General features: G+C 40.3%; 1 protein-coding gene across 1 annotated transcript; it reads left to right on the top strand.

Annotated features, from left to right (window-relative positions):
- Nucleotides 1–557: 557 nt before the first annotated feature.
- Nucleotides 558–11,347, top strand: LOC306835168 (myelin-associated glycoprotein-like; the record flags this gene model as incomplete). Its single annotated transcript, XM_079361596.1, is given in 6 exon segments — nucleotides 558–630; nucleotides 929–1,188; nucleotides 1,190–1,313; nucleotides 10,464–10,769; nucleotides 10,870–11,130; nucleotides 11,337–11,347. Coding segments are annotated over 6 exon segments (1,035 nt in total).
- Between the last annotated feature and the right edge of the window lie 12,342 nt (nucleotides 11,348–23,689).

Genomic DNA, 23,689 nt, shown 5'->3' with positions numbered 1-23,689 from the left:
TGAGAGGAGAGTCTGTAACCAGATCAGGATGATTAAATCCATGTTTTATCTAAAAAAGCTCTTAAAAAACAAATCCTTCAGTGCAATGGTTACTGGTTTGTTCGAGCATGTACCATTTAAGACAGAGTCCATATCACAGTGGACCAGGTTCAGGTCTGACCTGGGTCCTTTAATGGTGTCGTTCTCTCTCTTCCTCTTCTTAACCGTCCATCTTTAGTTGATGCTACCATGAAAGGAAATAAATGTAATAAAAAAATGAAGATGTGTCGAACACAAACTTCCTCATTCACACGGTACAAGAAGAAAAGATTAAATCTTTTTGGGGTTTTTGTGTCTCAGCAGTGAGGTGACTGGTTTGTTGCAGTTCTGCTGAAATTTAAAATTCATCTTTCTTCTCCATTTTCTCTGTTTAAGATCCTGGTGGCTTGTTCGGTAAGGTCAGCTATAACACCTGTTTATATTTCATCGTTTTAGTTTTAAGCAGCTTTTATTTGTTTGTTTTTTTGTTAATCAAACACTTTAACTTTGAAGAGTAACTTACTTTTGAATTCCAGGTGATGGGTGTTACTGCAGTCCTGTCAGTGAACATGCTGACAGTCATCATGTTACTGACTGTCTCCTCTCTATCAGGTGAGCTGTTTGTTCACTCACTTTCATTCAAAGATGTTTCATCTTTACAGTTTGAACTTCCTGTAGAAACAAAGCAGAGAGAAGAGCGCAGATAGAGTTTCTTCTTTCATCTCTTCATGTCCTGACTGAAAAGTAAAGGAGTAAAGGAGGCAGCAGCTAAAGACGGAGAATAATGCAAGGGCTCATTCTCAGATATAACAGGAAGCCCTGCTGAAAATAGTTGATGTATAACAAATGTTCTTCTGATGCAGAATATACTCCACATCATGGTTTTTATTAGGTTTTGTTTTTATTACAGGTGTTTTGGCGGGTTGTCGTGAAGATACAGCTCTCTTCATTACTACACCAAAGAAGATGGACGCACTGAGTGGATCTTGTCTGCAAATCCTGTGTAACTTTAGTGCCATAAAAAAAGAAGCAGAGTTTAACATCACAAGACAAATATTTGGAATATGGTACAAAGAAGACAAAGAGACCTCCAGACCAAGAAATGTGGTTTTCAACAGCAGCGGGACAGTGAACACATTTCCAATGAACATAACTGGAAACTTGAAAATGAAAAAGCTGCACCACTCTGATTTATAACTTACAGACAACATATACAGGCTTATACTACTTCAGAATCATGAACTCGCCATACAGGGCAACAGCTAATTGTGATCCTCTTCAAATTACAGTCAAAGGTAAGAGAGTTTAATTTTCTTTAAAGGTTTTTATTGAGAAACTAGAAATTACTTTCAAAACACAAGACGAACTGTGATTAAATCCTGAGACTGTTTTTACTTGAGTTTTAAAGGTTTCAATCTTGGAACTCAGAAACAGAAAAATATTTATATTCACAGTTTTTGATGACCGTGGTGTCAGCTGTTGCTTTAAGATCCCCAAATTGTTGATGAAATATGATGATTTGAACCTACAGATTCTCCTCCGAGCCCCAAACTAGAGATCCCAGCAGATCTGATGGAGAAGGAGTCTGTCACTATAACCTGCTCAGCTTTCACTCCCTGTCCACACTCCCCTCCTAAACTCACCTGGAATCTCAAACAAGACTCTCTCAACAACATGGAGGAAAACACAGACGGAACCTTCACCACTAAAATCCAGGAGCAGATCACTCTGACGGACAAACATGATGGAGACAACATCACCTGTTCTGCATCATATAAGACTCATCATAAGACTCTCAGTGTTTCATGTGAGACATCCAGAGATTATTTCATCCCGTTAGAATGTCAGGATTTTGAGTATATTTTATTTTGTTTTGAAAATTAATTATGTTTGTCTCACATTTTCTTCAGATGCTCCTAAAAACACTTTAGCGTCAATCAGTCCATCAGGTTCGGTGTCAGCAGGTGTTCATGTGAACCTGAGCTGCTCCAGCAGAGCCAAGCCTCCTGTCAGCAGCTTCACCTGGTTCAGAGATTAATCCATGAAGGTATCTGAAGGAGAGTTTTACAGCTTTAATGCCACAGAGGGAGGAGATTATTACTGTGAGGCCAAGAATGAGCTCGGAAATCAGACATCATCAAGGATTTATTTGAATGTTGGAGGTAAAAACTAGAAGTGAATTAACGTCACTACTCTTATTTTATTTTCTTCTTTTTGCTGTTGTTTTCTGTTTGTTATTTTTATTTTAAAAAATTATAAAAATGATCGCTGCAATATTAACTGTAATTTTCTGCATACCACCCATCTTTTCTTGAAGTTACAAAGATTGTGACTTGTTTTTCTTCCACCCATTTCTTAACCTTATAATTATGCAACTTATTCTCTTAATTAATCAATCTATTCATTCAGTGATGAATCACAGAACAGGCCGAGGGAAAGACATCACAAAAGCAATACAGTATGATACAGTACAGAAACGAGAAGGAACTAATGACATGTTGTGACACTTGTGTGTCGTGTTCAGGATGTTGAAGGGCTGTGTGTGTATGTGCGTGTTCATATGTCTGTGTGTGTTGGTGGGTAATTACAGTTGTGTTGCAACAGTTACAACTGTCATGTTAAAAATTACTGTAATATTAATGTAACAATAATAATAAAGATGATAACTAGGATGACATTCAATGTTTTGGGAGCAAACAGTTTTGGGGACATTTTGAAGAGAAACTTCTCAAACAATGGTTGATTTGTTTTCTGTCTTCATTTGCACTGACATGATGGTGGCTGATATGAACCTTTATATAATGATATCATATTAAAGAAATGAAAACATATGATGATTGAAACAAGTAGTACCTACTCTAAAGCAGGAACTAAAATATTTCAGAATGAATGAAGTGTGGTGGGGGTCCAACAGTGTCACTGTGGTACTGGATTGGCTCTCGTCCCTCTTGTGCGGGGAGAATATCTACTTTAAAACAGGAGATAAAAAAGGCTCATAGTTCCTGTGGTGCAGAATCAATAAAACAGTTCCTCAAAGTATGACAAAGTTCCTGTGGTCTGAATACGTCTTCTGTCCTTATTACTAATAATACTACCTGAAAGAAAACAAAGATAATGACTCCACTTGTTTTTCACTGAACAGAGAACTCTGATTACGCTCATCTTTGGGGTTCAGCTTTGGGGATCCTTGTCGTAGTCGTCTGCCTCGCTGTCTGTATTTGGTAAGTATCACAAATCTAGTTTGGTCAGGAGATAAATGAGTCCGTCATCTGCTGTCTGTGTTTTCCAACAGAAGATCAGTGCCTTTGCATTCTTATACAGATGAATACGTCTCCCAAAAGAGGTTTTTATTTTTTAACAAGTTGTTTCCAAACTTTGATCTTCTAGTTTTAATGTAGAAGTAGCTCCTAATCTGGACTAGTTCATGAAGTCTCTAAAAGCAGCAACAGTATAATTCACCAACACCAGAATAATCATGGTGACATCTCTATTGTCTTTCAGGTGGTTAAAGTCGAAACGTCAAACTCCTCAACAGAACCAGGTGGGAACACACTTAACTCAGACTTTAAACATTAACACTAAAAATTAAAGTGTTTAGTGTTAATATGTGTGTTGACAATGACTGTGTCCTGCTGTGTGAAGGCAAAATGTACACTCTGTTAGAGGTTAGCTGGTTGTGGAAATGTTAGTTGTAGTACAATTTTATTCGATCATTGATTATTTATCTCCATAAATGGGAGATGTCTACACCTGGTTAACCCTTTAACTTCGAACACCCTTCAACACCATTAAAAAACTAAGTTTAAGGCACCAGAGACCCTCACAGAGCTGTTGGGCTATGAGCAAGCCCACGCCAGCCTGCTGCTCTCATCGTCTCGGTATGGCATGCATTTTGCGGCGTTTCCATAGACTAATCCCGGGAAAGATTCCCAAATAACTGATCCGTACCTTCCCACTTTTTGGGACCCTTCCGTTGGGGTGCCAAGCATGTCGAGCCAAGCCGAAAAGGTGGAGCTAAACCCAGCAGTCCGCTGATTGGACGAAAGAATCGTCACTTCCTGTGTGACTATACAGTAAACAAAACTCGGTTTAAACCATTCACAGCTGATTGTTTACATCTGTATTTCTCCTCGAGGCAAACAGCCTTCTCTGAAACAAAGCTGGATTGAGTTTTTGCACAAAAACATCTCATATCAGTGACAGTGTAGATAAACTGCTGGATGTCTTCCATAATTGGTTTTGTTTATGTAGAGTTTTTCTCCTTTGTTGAGTTTATTAGTTAGCTGTTAGCTGCTTTCATATGACGCTATTTACATAGCGCAAATGGGATCAGGCTTAATCGAACCACACCGTAGCAAACTGTACTGATCTGTACCGGTCTGCTGTGTGGAAACGAGGCTTTAAGTCTCTCAGCTGGCCTGGGAACGCCTCGGGGTCCCACCAGAAGAGCTGGTGGAAGGGTCTGGGGTGAGGGAAGTCTGGGCGTCTCTGCTGAAACTGCTGACCCCGCAACTCAGCCCCGGACAAGTGGTGGAAAATGAACAGATGGATGAAATGTGTTTTCATTTATACTTTCTATTGCAACATCTTTGATCTGGATTTTAACTTGATTTTTGATTTCCCAGTTGTCAAATATGTAACTTTAGTTTTTGTAGCCTCATAACTTCCAACCCTTTCCCTCATATGCAGAAGCTGTTGACTGTCAGGTGTAACAAGAGATGATTATAATAGATATATAGATTGGAAATATGTAAGTTATTGTTAGTTGTTGACATAAACTTAAAAAAAATCAATCCCTGGTGGACTCTCTTCAGAAGTTTTATCACTCAGGGAAACATGTGACGTTTCCTTCTTTGATTTCAGAGTCAAAGAGATGGCCATGTGGTGGCTCTTCATCAACCACCGACTGAAACAGAGGAAACCATCCATTACGAGGAGATCGACTTTTCAGTGCGGAGACCTGAGCGGCTCTCTGTCTCAGTGCAGGACAGTGGACAGCAGCAGGAGACACTGTATGCACAGGTCAAAGTGTCCAAGCCAGCAAGCAACCGAGCACAGCCTGCTGACAGCTCAGATGACATCTACGCTCAAGTCAAGAACAAATGAGTGGATTTAAAGCATTTCATGAAGTTTCATGATATAACTTGGTTTTCTTTTCTGCTTATCACAGCTCATGTTTTATCTAATCTTGTTGCTGTGGATGTAATATTCAGCCTCTTATATATGTGTAAAGATCCAGAAGTCTATAAGCCATTTAATGGTTTATAGTAAACTAAGCACAATCAGTTTTAATCCACATTTACTTCATTGTGTTACCTTTTAATTTAAATGTTTTAAGTTTTTTAACGAGGCATGTTATAAAAAAAAAATCAGCATGAGACAAAGTGTCTGCTTTTACTGATATTTATTCAATGTTTGCACTGTAATAAATACATTGACTCCTCAAAATACCTAATAATCTCAGTCGCACTTATTGGTCCAACATTTTAAATTTCTGTGTAAACATCACCTGAAATCAAAGAATGTAATCACAAACATTACAAAAGTGGCAAAATAGATTATGCATAGTATTCCTGGGCACGTGATTTAATCTATTGACTACTCACAGGACTTTCTGTTTATGTAAATATCAAAAGTATTCTGTTAAACTTTTAATAAAGTATAATAAAAGAACTGATGCTTCAATTCATTTAAAATCTTTTGGGTAAATAAAATGTTAAAAACTCCTCTGTCAGAACTTTGCTAAATCTTTGGGTATTAGCCTGTAAACATTAGAGGTGTAGAGACTGTATTGCTAAAGGTCACAAAGGCACTACAGAGCCATGCTGACTGGGCTTTTGGACAATGTCAGGTTATGTGAGAGAATAGAGGTAGATGTGCTTCTCTTAATGACAAAGTTGAACAACTACAAACAAATCTAACCTTCATGTTGCAAAGCAAACCTGTCCCTCTGTGTTGCAGCACTAATGTCAAGTAGTGTCAATGTGTAGGATCTGCATCGTAGATTATTTTCACTAAAATCACTGACTGTGTTCACAGAGACACAATATCTCTCTGGCTTTTCCTGAACTGGATTATTATTATTTTTTAAACTTCTCTGTGTATGTGAACTCAGCCAGTGACTCTGATTGCAGCCTGATGGTCTAAATCATGAGTCATCAGTGAACTGTTTCTGGATGGACTTCATGTTAGCAGGTTTTTAATTGTGCACTCTGTCCTCCAGAGCCTTCAGCTCAGCCTCCACCTGAGCTGGCAGATCAGCTCCAACCTGCTGACTGAAGTAAGCTCTCAGCTCTTTTGTCTCCTTCTGCCCGAAAGGCACAGGCACATCAAACAGCGCACCCATATCCACGTTGTCACTCAGACCTTTAGTGTTGATGGCGCCATCTACTGACAGCCAGCCGATAATGCTCTTCTTGGCTGCTTCATCCACACTGATGGAGGAGTGTGTGTTGAGAAGGCCTGTTGTACTCTCACTGAAACTAAATGATGTGCATAAAACAGATCTCACAGTTTCAGTGTAGCTGCTGTGATAACAATATAATGAATGAGAACAGAACTTCCTGCCTCACACTGTTTGTGCTTCCTTCTTCTTAACATGTGCAATTTTGAATAAGCATTGTTGTGGCACATTTAGCCCTGGGTGCCACCTCACAGGTTAGTTAAAGGTTTAGGGATTGTTACAGGTATAGCCCTAGATTTTGGAACATATTGGAGGTTGTTCTCTTCTTCTCCCAGGAGAGCCCTGTGTGTGTTTTGCATGTAATCAAAGTTGTTTACTTTCCTATGACACATGTAAAAGCATAGTAAAAAAAAGTTATTGGTTAGTGGCGCACAGATGGCCTAGCGGTAAAAAACAAACAAAAAAAAGAAAAAATTCTAGTAACAGACATCGAATTAGGACATTTTAAGAAATTTCCCCTAAAAGTTAGGACTAGATCCCTGAAAAGATAAAAGTTATTCACAAAGTGTTTTAGCGTCAGAGTGTTCATAATAACAAAGCCTGACTTGATTCTGTGATTGATTTTTTTCTTCTTTTTTTAACTAATGACAGCTTCTGAGGAAAAAAAAAAGTCATACCAGCAAGGTTAACAACGCTTCTCATGAAGATAAAAGTTTCTGTCTACTTCCTTGAATGTTCCTAAATAACTCCTAGGCAAAAAATCCTGTTGATCCTGATCCTGATGTTTTATGCTAAGTAAGGAGGTGCCTGAAAGGATTCTCAGAACGTGATTGTGAAAACGGCCCAGGCTACGGTGGCCCTAAATGTAAAACTGCAAATATTTCATGAATGCGAAAAACATTTGACCACATGCAAAAAAATTAATGACACACAAAGGCAATTCTAAAAATATTTCAGGAACTGCTAAATATATTTCACATGTGTAGAAAACACATGTATAAAACACATAGGTTCTGATCCTGTCATTTCACATGTAAATGAAGTTTACAGCGCTGGCGTCCTGCTTCTGATCTTAAATGATTAGTTGCAGGTGTCTAAAAAAAGAAAAAAAGTTTCTGAACAAGAACGACACGTGAACCTGCATGGAGGTGAACACATTTTGTTGGCGTTTACTCCAATATATTTGAAATATATTTTGCAGTTCCGAAAATATTCAAACAATTTTTGAAATGTTTTTTTGTTTCATAAAATATTTTTGCATGTAGTAAAATATGTTACGCAATCATAAAATACTTAGACAGCTCATGTACTCATCTCACTGAATTTCCTCATTCAGCAGCAAGATAAACACACAGAAACTCTCAGGACCACGACGTGATGTTGAGATTCTTTACTGATGAGCAGTGTGAAAAGGTAAGGCCTTCTTCATGCAGGGCTATGAAAGAAGCATGGCAAAGGATGGGCAGACATCAGCTCCACTGTAGCACACGTGCCATTTTTTAGGTTAACTTCCTGTCACGCAGGAACTAGAAAGTCAATGCCAAAACATTGTATGGTGATAGATGACCAACAGGAGTGGCCAAAGAACAACAACTGACAGACCCAGAACAGTCTGCTGTACCTTCAGGGACATCGTAACTACGCCTCCTCACTAAGAAACAAATGTAGTGTCTTCCTCCTTCAGAGTCATTCTGAGAATGTTCCTGAACCAAACATATTTTTCTAGAATTTCATGAGATAGGAAGTGTCTGAGAGGATTCTCTGAATGTTTGTGAATATGGGCTCTGATGTTTAACTTTCTGTTCTGACTGGTACATAGAAAATATGATAAAGTCAGTAGTTTGGTCTGAGTCCAAATGAAAACCTTTCATTTCATTTCAGCTGAAGTCTGGTGTCTACTTTATAACATGTTGATGCAGAAGAGGCTCTAAGTAAGTAATAATACGTCTGAGTGAAAAGCTTCAGTTTGTCACTGTGTGGTTCATGAAGTAGAGGTAGTTAAAGAGAAGTGGTTTAAAGTGAACTGATGATGCTGTGTAAGAAGTTTGATAAGAAATGCTTCATAAAACACCTTTAAACCATTCAACATGTTTTTAACTCGTTGATTTTCATGACATGAAGAAAATGGTGTCACATCGCTGTATTGCTTCACTGATAAAGTAGATAAAGGTACACTTTAGGATTGTAACAATGAGAGATGTTGTCTACATCAACTGTTACAGTATAGCATTAATACCAAACAATAAACATTGAAAGTGTCAGTGAGAGGAGTCAGCCTGTTTTGTGTTTTCATTTTGTGTTACTCACCCGTGGCTCAAACCCAAGTCCCTTATTTGCACTGAGTGTCCTCCGAGTTGTCTCCTCCACTTGCGTCTTAGTCCCGCCCACCAGAGATGCACGGAGGAAACGAAGCCGAGGAGAGAGGACCGAGGAAATCAGCTTTAAGACACATGAGACGTCATTTCCTCGACAGCGTCACATGACGCGACATCAGCTGATCACGTTCAGCCGAACTGTTGTTCAGCTGTTTATGTCCACACAAACACGCACTGTATTATTTCTCATCAAACACACACACACTGTATTATTTCTAATCAAACACACACAGTTACAGTGTGTAGTGTCTTTACCTGATAAAAAAATTTCTACTGACTAAAAGATTTCATTTTGAATTCTCTCAGCTCTCGTGTCTCCTCGGTCATCGCTCCTCGGATCAGCCTCCTCTCTCCTCGATCCTCTCTCCTCCGTTCACTATAAGAGCTTTGGGACGATCCTCAACATGGCGGCTTTGGAACTACTTCCGGTTCGGCCGAGGACCGAGGAGACTGCAAGGACAGTGAGACTCTCTCGTCTTCACTGTCCATCTTTAGTTGATGCTACCATAAAAGGAAATAAAGTAATAATAAAACAGAAGATGTGTCGAACACAAACTTCCTCATTCACACGGTACAAGAAGAAAAGATTAAATCTTTTTGGGGGTTTTGTGTCTCAGCAGTGAGGTGACTGGTTTGTTGCAGTTCTGCTGAAATTTAAAAATCATCTTTCTTCTCCATTTTCTCTGTTTAAGATCCTGGTGGCTTGTTCGGTAAGGTCAGCTATAACACCGTTTATATTTCATCGTTTTAGTTTTAAGCAGCTTTTATTTGTTTGTTTTTTTGTTAATCAAACACTTTAACTTTGAAGAGTAACTTACTTTTGAATCGCAGGTGATGGGTGTTACTGCAGTCCTGTCAGTGAACGGAGTAAAGGAGGGAGCAGCTAAAGACGGAGAATAATGCAAGGGCTCATTCTCAGATATAACAGGAAGCCCTGCTGAAAATAGTTGATGTCTAACAAATGTTCTTCTTATGCAGAATATACTTCACATCATGGTTTTTATTAGGTTTTGTTTTTATTACAGGTGTTTTGGCAGGTTGTTCTGAAGATACAGCTCTCTTCATTACTACACCAAAGAAGATGGACGCACTGAGTGGATCTTGTCTGCAAATCCTGTGTAACTTTAGTGTCATAAAAAAAGAAGAAGAGTTTAACATCACAAGACAAATATTTGGAATATGGTACAAAGAAGTCAGAGAGACCTCCAGACCAAGAAATGTGGTTTTCAACAGCAGCAGGACAGTGAACACATTTCCAATGAACATACCTGGAAACTTGAAAATGAAAAGCTGCACCACTCTGATTTATAACTTACAGACAACATATACAGGCGTATACTATTTCAGAATTATGAACTATCCATTCAGGTCAACAGCTATCTGTGATCCTCTTCACATTACAGTCAGAGGTAAGAGAGTTTAATTTTCTTTAAAGGTTTTTATTGAGAAACTAGAAATTACTTTCAAAACACAAGATGAACTGTGATTAAATCCTGAGACTGTTTTTACTTGAGTTTTAAAGGTTTCAATCTTGGCACTAAGAAACAGAAAATATTTATATTCATAGTTTTTGATGACAGTGGTGTCAGCTTTTGCTTTAAGATCCCCAAATTGTTAATGAAATATTTTTTTGAATGAAGAAATCTTTGTTTGATTTGAACTCACAGATTCTCCTCCGAGCCCCAAACTAGAGATCCCAGCAGATCTGAAGGAGAAGGAGTCTGTCACTATAACCTGCTCAGCTTTCACTCCCTGTCCACACTCCCCTCCTAAACTCACCTGGAATCTCAAACAAGACTCTCTCAACAACATGGAGGAAAACACAGACGGAACCTTCACCACTAAAATCCAGGAGCAGATCACTCTGACGGACAAACATGATGGAGACAACATCACCTGTTCGGCATCATATCCTGTGAATGAAGGAAAAGATGTGAAGACAGCAGAGGAGACAAAGACTCTCAGTGTTTCATGTGAGACAACCAGAGATTGTTATTTCCTCCTGTTAGAATGTCAGGATTTTGAGGAGGTTTGTGTCTTTAATTAATTATGTTTATCTCACATTTTCTTCAGACCCTCCTAAAAACACTTTAGCGTCCATCAGTCCATCAGGTTCGGTGTCAGCAGGTGTTCATGTGAACCTGAGCTGCTCCAGCAGAGCCAAGCCTCCTGTCAGCAGCTTCACCTGGTTCAGGATCAACACAGATGGACTCCTGATGGTATCTGAAGGAGAGTTTTACAGCTTTAATGCCACAGAGGGAGGAGTTTATTACTGTGAGGCCAAGAATGAGCTCGGCAATGAAACATCACCAAAGATTCATCTTTATATTGAAGGTAAACACAGAACTTTATTGTTTTATCTCACAAATAAGTAACAGCTCATTTTGCATGACTTGTTGTCTGTAAGAATTAGACATATCTTTATAATTTATATTGGGATATTGTAGGGAGGTTTCAAACAAGAATTTATGCAATCTACTATTTTTATTCTTCCAATTTTCTGTTGCTTTATTTCGGACTTTTTGTGTTTTTTGCTGCAGTACCCTGTTGAGCACTTCGATATCCAGTAGTTAAATCACAAGGGTTGCATATCCACATTGAATCAGCTTTTTATTGTTTTACATCTCAAATTATTAACAGCTCATTTTGCCTGATTGGTCTTGGACATCAGGCATCATCATGGCTTCATTTGAGTGTTGGAGGTAAATGTAGAAATGAATCAACACACTTGTATTCAACAAGCTCTCCTTTTCTGTCTGTCGGGCTCAACAGCCATGAAATATATGATGAAGGATCACAGTTTAAGTTGCAAATAATGAGTTATTAGCACAACCGCAGCACAAACAAGCAGGCAACAAATGTCATTGTGTGTGGATAGAGTGAGAGCCAGATCCACCCTGGGGTCGAGCCTATGTACCCTGAAAGCAATCGGCCCAGGTGCTCCAGATTGGACCCGTCAAATCTTCTGATAATGGGGAGAGAGAAGCAGTTAATACTTTGTACACTACGACAGTGACCGTCACAGTTTTCAGACACACATGCAAAAAACATTCTTACTGAATGAATGTGTAATAATGCAACATAAATAAATGAAACAAAAATGTTGACATTAGACGTTAAAAGATGAAATCAAAGTGCAGGATATCTTACAGACATGAAAAGTTTTTTCCATGTAGTAGAAGGTGATCATGATGTCTTTTTCCAGAGTATCCGAGGTTTGGGGTTATAGGACAAAACATTTCATCAGGCCACGAGCCAAAACACGTCTGTCTAATTTGTTCATAAATTGTTTCTGGAGCATTTTGGGAAAGAAGTGAAGAAAGAAGTGTGAAGGCTGTACCTGCTAACAATAAAGAGAGACTGTTAATATAAAACATTTATCAGCCGTGTGTTCTGAAATGTTGTCTGACTTCTGCAGTATAAATGTTAAGATAACCCACAGTCTGTCTGCTGATTTTATCATTGAACATTTATAACAGAATCACCCCAACCTAACAGATCAATCAATCAATATTTGTGAAAAATAGGTGGGAAGCTGCATTCAAATGCTGCATGTTTGGAGTCTGTCACATTTGTAGAGCGTCAAAGTGTTATCTCAAGACACTTTACAGAAAGCAGGTAAAGGACCTTACTTATAGCTATATTACAAGAGCCCAGCTAAATCCGTCACAGTTTGGCAAAAGTCTTGAGTAACCTAAGAGAGCTCAGGAGCTCCCAGAAAAAGGAGAGGTTAGTAACTGGAATTTAAAGATAGTGACGAGCAGTAATATGATATGAAAGCAGAGAGGGAGAGAGAGATAAGAGATCAAGGTGCCACTTCCCCCGGAAATGTATCAAAAAGAAAAGTTTGAAGTCTATTCTTGAAAGTACATAGTGTGTCTGCCTCCCGGACCCAGACTGGTATGTTCTTGACAGGTAGTACGACACAATTAAGTCTTTAACATGACTTGATGCCTGACCATTTAGAGCTTTGTAAGAGAGAAGAAGGATTTTAAAATCTCTTCTAGATTTCATCGGGAGCCAGTGAAGAGAAACCAATACAGGAGAAATGTTGTCCCTTTTCCTAGTTCTAGTCAGTACACGAGCTGCAGCATTTTGGACTAGCTGAAGGGTCTGTAGAGATCTACAAGAGCCCCCTGCTGAAAGAGAATTATAGTAATCCGACTTGGAGGAAACAAATGCATGAAGTAGTTTTTCTGCAACATTTTGAGACAAAGTCTGTCTGACCTTGGAGATATTACGAAGGTGAATGTCTCTAAGATCAGGCAAGGTTAGCTCATTAGCATCTTATTTTACCCATCTCATTGTGTGTGTGTGTGTGTGTGTGTGTGTGTGTGTGTGTGTGTGTGTGTGTCTGTGTGTGTGTGTGTATTATTATTATTATTAATTTTACAATGTTAGTGTTTCCCTTTGATCTTATTTTATCTGCTGTCTTTTTCTTTCAGCTGGTTAAAGTCAAGATGCTTCAACAAACAGGTGAAGAAGGTAAGACACTAGATGAGGACAGCTTCATCATTCTTTCTACAAAATGAGATTGAAGCACGTGTGGTAAAAGAGGAACATTTTCTGAGTAGCTTCCTTTGAAGGTTTTGATCAGCACAGTCACAGAAAGAAATTCATCCTGAGAAACTGATGTTTAGATATTCAGGTCCAACAGCAGCGACAGGAGAGCAGATACAGTAACAGGAAAAAGAGTTTGATGAAAACTTGATGTTACTTCACACTGACTTTGAGTTACAGAGATAAACTCAAAGTGTTTGTCTCTTGGAGCTTCATCAAACTCACTACACAGCGCTGACTCCACTCTCTCTGTGTTGTTTCACTCAAACAGGACGCAGAAGAAGCAGATTATGTCAACAGTGTGATTATGATTCAAGCATCATGAAGGAGAAGAGGATGACTTCATGATCCTCTGAAATGCAATATCTCTGTTTCTCTTTTCTCTGACTCCTCTGCATTAAATATTATTACTTTGCAGCAATAATTAGTTAATCATCTGTAATGTGTAATTTATGTCATGAAGAGCTTGTTAGTATGCAGGAAGAGGAAGCAGTCTGGGACATGTTCCCCATTTTCCCCGTGAATGTATTTAAACATATTAATGCTGTAAACATTTCATGTATAAGAAAACATGTTTTATGGTAAACCAGATGTTTAACTTTCTAGACTTGTTCTGACTGGTTCACCACAAACACAACACAGTCAGCAGTTTGGTGCAAGTCCCGAAAACAAAGTCAATTCATTTTAAGACATTAAATGTTTAACCTGAAGCAGCTAGTCCTCCTGTCTGTTGTCTACTTTATAACATGTTGATGCAGAAGAGGCTCTAAGTAAGTAATAAAACATCTGTGTGCAAAGCTTCAGTCTGTCACTGTGTGTTTCATGAAGTAGAGGTAGTTAAAGAGAAGTGGTTTAAAGTAAACTGATGATGCTGTGTGAGAAGTTTGACATGTAAGTACGAAGGAGAAGTTGTTCATTGTTGTTCAATAATGATCACATTTTAAAACTCATTTTTGGCAAGATCGCATTATTCACATTTTAGAGCATAGTTTATGAAAATGTCTACCAAAACCTGCCTTGCACTTAAAATAACTCAATTTGTGCTTGAAGGATCCTGAATATGAGAAATATGTGAAGGATTTATAACAGGTGTGTGGCAGGGTTCTCTTATTAAACACCCCCAAAAAAAGTTTGAAAAACACACAGGCGTAGTCGAAGACTGTGATTGGTGGATTTATTTTTCACCGGCCTCCACAAGTGCACAATATTTACAAAAAATGTGAAAAATCCAAAACAAAAAAAAATGACAAAAAATATTGACAGAACAAAACTCCAACATGAGTAGTGAGCAAACAAACTTTTCTTCCTCAAGCTGTTACCTCCTCTGTAACTTGACTTCCCACTCCCGAAGGTCTCAAACAGCCTTCATTTTAAAGAAAAAGCCCCTCCCACCGGGCATTATGATTTGCATAATATTTCTAAACTGTTAAATTTTCTTATAAATGAATGGAGTTTTCACTTGTAGCTCCCTGTGGATGCCTCACCACTAACTTACCCTTTTTTACCTGAACCTTTTAATCACCAGACAGCCACATTTCTGTTGATATATTTAAAACAAACATTTCAGCAATCAATAATATCACGTGATTGTAATTCGGCGCCACGTGTCGCCTATTTACCTGGCGGAAATGTACCGCCTCTGTTTGCATCAGAACGGGATGCTGCGGAGTGTGTATCCAACGCCCTGAATGGTGAGTGCGCTGAAAGTTGATATAAATGTATGACACCCTTGGTCGCGCTATGGAACGGGAAGGGAAAGGAGGAAGATGATTATGTGTTTAATTGCGTGATAAGGAGCATTGGCAGAGGGGACAGTTTGGTGCGCGTGTGTGTCAGTGTACGTGTCAGCGTGTGTCAGTGTACGTGTCAGCGTGTGTGTTGGTGTGTGCGCCTGCACTCAGTGATGGAGCCGCTCCGTCACAAGGTGGTACTTGTCACTGCTCTTGGTTTCTTTCCAGATCATCACCATTACTTTTACTTTGCTGTTTCATATCCATGAGTTCTGAACATTTGCAATTTTTTATCTTCATGTTGAATGGGGAACACACCATAGTGGATTCTATTCACCCAAGAAATGTCTGCTCTGATTCTTTCTGTGCAACAACTGTGTGAAAATCCCCCAATCAATACAAACAAATTGGTATCCTGATTTTGTTTAAGTATTTTAAAGACACCCTCCACAGCTTAGGTACTTGCTCACTCGTCCCAATTCCCAATGTATTTTTCAGTTGAGAACGTTTAAAATTGTTTGACCTCATGTGAACAAAACCTGTCATCTCCACTCCTAAGAATAAAAGCCAGATCAAGTTGACATCATGAGCTTTAGCAGTATTTATCTGTAGAACATTTAGTTCCTTTGTAATACTCACTGAAGCAGAGTTGTTCAGTGTTCAGTGTTTTGAACTTTGTTCCTCTATCTAGAGGACAGAGTTTCTACTCACTGACCCTGCTGACAAAGGGTTACAGTTACAAGAAACACACGACTGAATCTCTGCTTGAAAACAAAATTGGATGGTTCTTCACACATTTAATTGAATGTTTTCTTTCTTTTTCTGTCCTGGTTTTGGGCATTACAACTTGTCATCCTTAACTGTTCTTTTAGTGAGTCTGCAGGAGATCCAAGAGACACTGTCGTCCTCTCTGCAGCTGGACTCCTTCGACAGCATTTCAGCAGCTGACTGAACCCTGAATGTGCATGCTGTCTCATATCAGCTTTCTCACCCTTAAAGGAAAGGTAGTGAATTTCTTTTTCACTGTGTTACTTTGCAGCATCTGTGTGTTGATATTTTTTTGTGTGCTGATATTAGCTGTGTGTTGTCATTTGTGTGGATTTTTATGCTCATACTTTACTGCAGTGCATCACTCAGCCAACACTGCAGGGAAGATGCTCTGTTCTCAGACATGTGCAAAGAAAGCTGTGATGGACTACAGCTTTAAATTCAGACAATTAGTGCAGTGAAAGGAGCTCATAAAAACTCTTTATGGCTATGTGCTGTGTCTGAAAATAGAAGGGCAGCAAATTAAAGTTAAACCATTAATTTAAACATGTTGTCACATTAATAGGTCACCGGGTATAGATTATATCCTGTTTTAGTGGCTTGTAAAGTAATCATGTTTTTATCTCTGGGCCGACCCCCTCCGTGGCCTGCGGAGCAGAGGGTTTTAGCAGGATTCTCAGCCTCCACACCTGGTTACAGGACACCTGTTCCACTCGCAAAATCAAATTCATAGAAAATTTCAATCTCTTCTGGAACCACTCACAACTCCTCAAAACTGATGGCCTTCACCCAAACAGACACGGGAGCCGCATGCTAGCGGCTAATATCCAACACGCTGTCCACACTGCTACACGTGAGCATGCATGACTGTTTACCTGCCACACCCCCCCCCCAATCACTCTCCTTCTCCTGCCAAAGCTCTACGGCCACAATCACACGCGGTCCCACCCTCCAGCTCCCCTCCCCGGCCACATCAGTCATTACAACAACAACCTATCACACATATCCCCACCATCATCAGTCACAGACGCCTCTGTCCCCTCAACACAAGACATATTAATCCAGCAAATCTCCGTCCACTCCCCCGGTCATCACACCCTCTCCCAAAGCAACATCACCTGAAACTGGCTTTATTCAACACCCGCTCTCTTAATAACAAGAGCCTCATTCTCAGTGAGTTTATCACAGACAATAACCTGGATTTTCTTTGTCTCACTGAAACCTGGCAAAAACCTCTGGACTATCTTCCATTAAACCAAGCCACCCCCACAGGTTTCACCTACACAGACAAACCCCGCACAGAAGGCCGGGGAGGTGGAATTGCTGCCATCCACAAGAAAAACATAAAAACAACGACTATCCCCATTCCTCCTGCCCCCTCCTTTGAACACCTAGCGTACAAACTCTCTGGCCCCTGTCCTCTGGTCACAGCCATCATTTATCGGCCTCCGAAACCACATCCCTCCTTCCTTTCCGATCTCTCAGACTTCCTAACACAGCTATCTGCCATCTCACCATCTGTTCTCCTCCTGGGTGACTTCAACCTTCACATTGACAATACAGACAATAAACCGGCCACAGAATTTCTCGAACTGTTAAAATGCTTCAACTTCTCCCAACACATAAACTTCCCAACACACAGCCGCGGTCACATTCTGGACTTGGTTTGCTCCACCAATCTTACCATCCTACAGTTAACCAGCCACAACCTGCACATTTCCGACCACCTGGCCATCACCATGGACATAGACATCCCTGTCCCCACCACTAAACAAAACCGGACCATAACTTTCAGAAACCTTAAATCCATCTCTCCCTCAGCTCTCTCAGCCTCACTCACCCACTGTCTGTCCGTCTCTCCTCCACCACCATCCGACGACCCCACAGACCTTGTTATCTATTACAACAACACACTCTCCTCCTGCCTAGATCAGTTAGCCCCCGTCAAAACCAAAACTGTCTCTTTCACACACTCTGCCCCCTGGTTCACCCCCGCACTCCGCCAAATGAAGACCCGGAAAAGGCAACTCGAAAGACTCCACAATAAAACCGGACTATCAGTTCATCTCTCAGCATGCACCGATCACCTTCAACAATACAAAGAAGCACTCAATGCTGCCCGGTCCACCTACTACTCCCACCTCATCCACTCTGGCTCCAACAACCCCAAGGCTCTGTTCTCCACCATAAACTCCCTCCTCAAACCTCACGACAACATCTCGTCATCATTCACCGCTGAAAAATGCCAATCCTTCTTATCATTCCTCCAGTCAAAAATCAACACCATCTACAGTAACCTCAACATCTCCAGGATCCCTCCCATCTCCCAACCTGCATTCCCCCCTGCTTCACCACCTGCCTCACGTTGTCGTGTACCTCACGACAACAGTTCATTAATATCAATAACTGCACCTCCCCCACCGCTCCCCTGTCACAAGGTGTCCCCCAGGGGTCGGTGCTTGGTCCCCTCCTCTTCATTCTTTACCTCCTCCCCCTTGGCTAGATCATCCGTCAACATAACCTTCAGTTTCACTGCTACGCCGATGACATCCAACTTTACATCTCCTCCAAAGCCTTCTCCAACACCACCCACTCCACACTCAGCAACTGCCTCACCGAAATTAAATCATGGATGCAAGCAAACTATCTTCAACTCAACAGCGACAAATCAGATATAATCATCATTGACCCCACATCCCGCACCAAAGCCAGTCATAACTTCCCCCCCCCTTCTATCCCCCTCACCGCACACGCGCAACCTAGGCATCATCTTTGACAATAACTTAAGATTCGATCTCCACATCAAACACATCACCAGGACCGCCTTCTTCCACCTCAAAAACATTGCCCGCCTCCGCCCCTCACTCACCTTCCCTGCTGCAGAAACCCTCATCCATGCATTTATCACATCCAGATTAGATTACTGCAACAGCATCCTCCATGGTTTACCATCCAAACTCCTCAATAAACTGCAATACATCCAGAACTCAGCCGCACGCCTGCTCACCCACACCCGCTCCAAGAGACCACATCACCCCCGTCCTCCGTGACCTGCACTGGCTCCCCATCACTCACCGCATACAGTTCAAAATCATCCTCCTCACACACAAAGCACTGAATAACCTGGCCCCACCTTACCTCACAGACCTGCTTCACCACCACACCCCCTCCCGTGACCTCCGCTCATCTAAAGGAAACATCCTCTCCCTACCTACACGGACCAAGTACCGAACCTGGGGTGACAGAACCTTCTCCATCTCTGCCCCCTCCCTCTGGAACTCACTCCCCAAACCCATCCGTTCCTGCACTCACCTCCCAACTTTTAAGACCATGCTTAAAACTCACCTTTTTAAACTAGCTTTTAATACCTAACTTCTTCTTTCCCCTCTTCTCTTTCTGTTTCTCTGTCTTTTAAATGTTTTTTACTGTTTTTGCTGTTTTTAACTGTTCACTGTGATTTTTACATGTAAAGTGCCTTTGAGCCCTTGTAAAAGCGCTTACAAAATAAAATAAAAATGTATATTAAATAAAATTCTAATAAATGTTTCGTCTCTATGCCATCTTGTAAATTGAATTTTGGTTTATCAAGTCAACAAATTGAACAATTTTGAATCCAATAATGGCTTGCTCTTCTTGCTCTGTCTTCTTTATGTGTGATTAAGCTGTTGAAGGCTTTCCTTTATTTTCAAGGCAACTTTCTACCCCCCTAATGTATCCTCATGGAAATAAATGAAAATCTAATCGTCAATGAAGAATCAAACATAAGTTCATTACTCGTCATCCCTTTCTATGAAAACCATTAATCTAATTTTTTTTAAATGTTATTTCTCCCTGTTGTATGTCTCCTTACTTTGTTTTTAAAGTGCTGTATAAATTTAAATGTCTTCCTTGGTTAAACAGTTAAACGTTTGCTCATGAAGCTGTGTTGGTAAATAAAAAAACAGAGAGAGAGAGAAGGCTGCTCAGTCCCTGTATCACCATTTGTTCTGAATTGACTATAAGCAGACATTCATCTTAATGACAGCTGAATCACAGCGTGTTAAGGTTAAATGTTGCTCAGATGTTGAGGTGTATCTGACTCTCACTGCAGCTCTCTGGGGCAGGTTTGGAATTGAAAAGAAAATCAGTAAGCTTTAAGATTACAGCTGTAGGCGATGCATTAATCATATATTATTTACTCACTTAACCTCTAAAATGAAAATCAGCTTTCTCACAATTATATCCACATGAATGATGCACTCAATGAGAATTTGCATCCCTGAGTGTGTGTGATTTATTTGTGTTCAGTACGTGTAGGTAACAGATCACAGGCCTGCTTATTATCGTCTTAAATGACACTTCCTGCTGTTTATTTGACAAAAGAGTCAAGTAGCCATCATTCTAGACTTTAAAAGCTATAAAGTTGCTTCACCAGAAGGTTGGGGGTTTGATGCCCATATCGACGTGTCCTTGGGAAAGACTCTTTAACCTAAATTGCTCCCCCAGCTTTGTCTGTTGCTTGTGAATGTGTATGAATGGGATAAGTTACTTCTGATTGCCACTTTACATAGCAACTTTTTTCACCAGTGGTGTATATTGGGTAGGTGTAAAAGCACTTGTTATGAAAAGTTGGCATCTGATTAACTGTTTTAAATAACAGCAGCTGTTGCAGCTCTGTTTATATCTCAGATACACCATTGTATGGTGAGTGGCACTCATAAAAATGAGTGACACTCACCTTTCCAGAAACATAAATTAATATTGTTCCATCTTTTTATTCTAAGATCTAGAAGTTGTTCAACAAGTCAGCTCTTGACCAATCCATCAATCTGCTCTGCTGTTGTTTTGATTCTTACATCAAGTGGAATCATTAGAATTGTTGGTCTTTGTTTACCCCTCTAAGACTCGTACGTGTCTGAGTGACAAGACAAGATCAGATTCTTTTTTCTCTGTTACTCGTCTCGGACGGATTGTTTTGACTGACAACAAACTGTGGCACATTTCTTGACAGCCATATTGGGGCTGTTTAAAAGTTTGTTTCTGTCCCTTTCAGGCTTCTTTTATTCTTTCTGCCGTCAGGGGTTTTCTTTGTCTGCTTGGATCAATTCTGTCTTCCTGACTGACTGGCTGGTGAGCAGGACGGCTGAATGTCATTGAACGCACCTTTAGTCATATTGTGACTGCACTGTATTATAAATGAGTCCTATAACCTGGAAACATTTGAGCTCTTAACTGATGCATCCCCCTACAAACCTGTTCACACGGCACAGATTGAACTCGGTTCACTCATAGATTAACTCATGTGATTAAATGTGTTTTTTTAATAATCATAAATGTAAACCAACGATCCTGCTGCCATTGTGCTCCAGAATATTTCACTCTTGATTATAGAAACACAACAGGAACTCTTTCCAATTATCTCTTCCCAGGGGAGGACTCTCTAGTCAATGCTAGAGTGATTACCTGTGAGTCCATCATAGTTTTATCCAACATCTTCTCATACTGAGCTGTGACATATTTAATAGGTATAGTGAAACCATCTTTTATTGCTCTTCCCCAGGATTTGATTAGTATTTGATGTACCATACGCTCAGAGTTGGCTCCTGAAAGATGAGTTAAAGGAGTTTTTCATTGGCTGTAAATAAATCCATTCTCCTCTGTCCATCATGTTCATGTGTAGAAAATGAAAAGAAAAACAAACAGAGAGCCCAGCTGGAGGGTTCGAGTCAAGTCAAACAGACTGAATTTGGATTTAAAAAATGGGCATTTCTGTGTGTGTGTGTGTGTGTGTGTGTGTGTGTGTGTGTGTGTGTGTGTGTGTGTGTGTGTGTGTGTGTGTGTGTGTGTGTGTGTGTGTGTGTGTGTGTGTGTGTGTGTGTGTGTGTGTGTGTGTGTGTGTGTGTGTGTGTGTGTGTGTGTGTGTGTGTGTGTGTTTTCTATATGAGTCATTGCTTCATTTAGATTTTATGGACATGAACAGGAGGTTCAAGTCTTTATTAACCAGCCTGTTCTGGATGTTTCTGCTGCTGGGTGTCAAGCTTCTGTCAGAGCTCCTCCACTTAAACACCAAACACCTCTGCACCCGATGATCACGCTGCTAAATAGCTGCTCAGTGCAGACCAATAATTGACTGTTTCTCCTACACTCTCACAAAGCAATAATAATGAAAGTAAAGGTTGGATATCTTAGTAAAGTATGGGAACAAAGTAACCATCTCTGTATTCATGAAGGTTAAAAATATTAACCTCAGCCAGATGCGGTGCTGCTGTTTTGCCTCACCTATGGCTCGATTGTCAGGAGGGTTAAGGACTTCTTTTAACAGCTTCGTCTTTATCTGCCTTGCATAATTCAGACAGACATGATTCATGAAATCATGAAGGTTTCATAGCTTTTGTAGTTTCTTAAGTCCCCTCCTTGACGATGACGTGTAGATGATGAAGAAATATCTGCTGACACTGACTTGCATGTAATATAAGACATTTATTTACAAAAAACAAGAAACAGCATCAGTCCAGGTTAGCCATGTTACCTGGGAGAATCACCAGCCAATTGTGATCCTTCTCGAACATAGAAAAGACCCTAGTATTTATACAGTTTTGGTCAACAACATCAGAACATTTACGACTTCATTTAGGCTTTGATCATTCAGGTGTGCCTCTCCTACAGTCCTGCACCCCCTGTGGTTCCTCAGGACACATGACTTCAAAGGTTACACAGGTCACCATGGGCGTAACTTCTTATCTCCCCCAATGTATCCTGTTCTCATTTCAATACCAAACTGTTTATCTTTCACAGTCTTAAAGAATGCCCCCACATAGACCTCTTCATTGTCTTTGATGTTAAAGAGCATATTGCAGGTTAAAGACAAAACTTAACTAATCATAGGAAAATACGTTAACAATACTGTTTTTAAAGAAATTCTGAAATTAATAACCCACAGGGTCTCCTGGAGACGTTTTAGTACGTGTTCGCACGTCTTTGCTCTTTACTTCCGCACTCGGCTGTGACGTAACGTAAGGGAGTCCTGCTGAATCCCCGTCTGTTTAACATAGAAAATCATGGATCCGAGTGTCACTCCCGTCAATAAATAGGAAGAAAATATGTATTCCTATACATATAATGGTCCACTGGCTTATTGTTCTGCACCTGTTAGATGTGATAGAGAGCAGAAACAGGCAGGATTAGAGGAATAACGGCCTCAGGAGAGAAGTGAAGTTGTGGTGTGAGGAGAGACCCGGAGCAGGCGTCCTGCTGAGTGACAGGTGTCAGCTCGCCATATATGGGCGAGTGCTGTGTTCACATTAGCATATATAAAGTTTGTGATCACATTCAATCAATTAAAAAACAATTTGTAGAAGGTGCAAGTGCCGATCATTCCCCTTTACATTGTATGGGAGTTGCTCGTAAAAACGGCAAATCTGTACAACGTATTACGGTACCGCGCTGTGCGCACGCGCGCGAGAGAGAGACAGACAGACATAGAACCCGATTACACGGCCTGTGCAAATGCAGCTCTATGTCTTTATTGTTTATTCCTGATGCAGCCCAGTGCTCACGTTGTTATAGAAAATACAGTGTATGGTGCAGGATGCTCCTGACGTGAGTTCACAGCGCACGTAATCCACACAAAGATGCATAACAGCGCACACACTCCACAGTTTAATGTGTGCACATATATTAGGCTACTACAAAAAGTTTAAAGTTTTAATGGGATAAAGGACCGACAGATGTAAAGCTTGTGTTTCTGTTTGTTTCCAAACCGCGCGTTCCGTCTTTCCCCACTGCGCACACACACACACACACACACACACACACACACACACACACACACACAACAGAGTTGGATTTATAATAAA

This window comes from Symphodus melops (genome assembly GCF_947650265.1).
Source record: "Symphodus melops genome assembly, chromosome: 14".
Classification (NCBI taxonomy): domain Eukaryota; kingdom Metazoa; phylum Chordata; class Actinopteri; order Labriformes; family Labridae; genus Symphodus; species Symphodus melops.
Note: the sequence above shows the minus strand (reverse complement) of the source record. Positions and strands in the feature narration are given on the sequence as shown.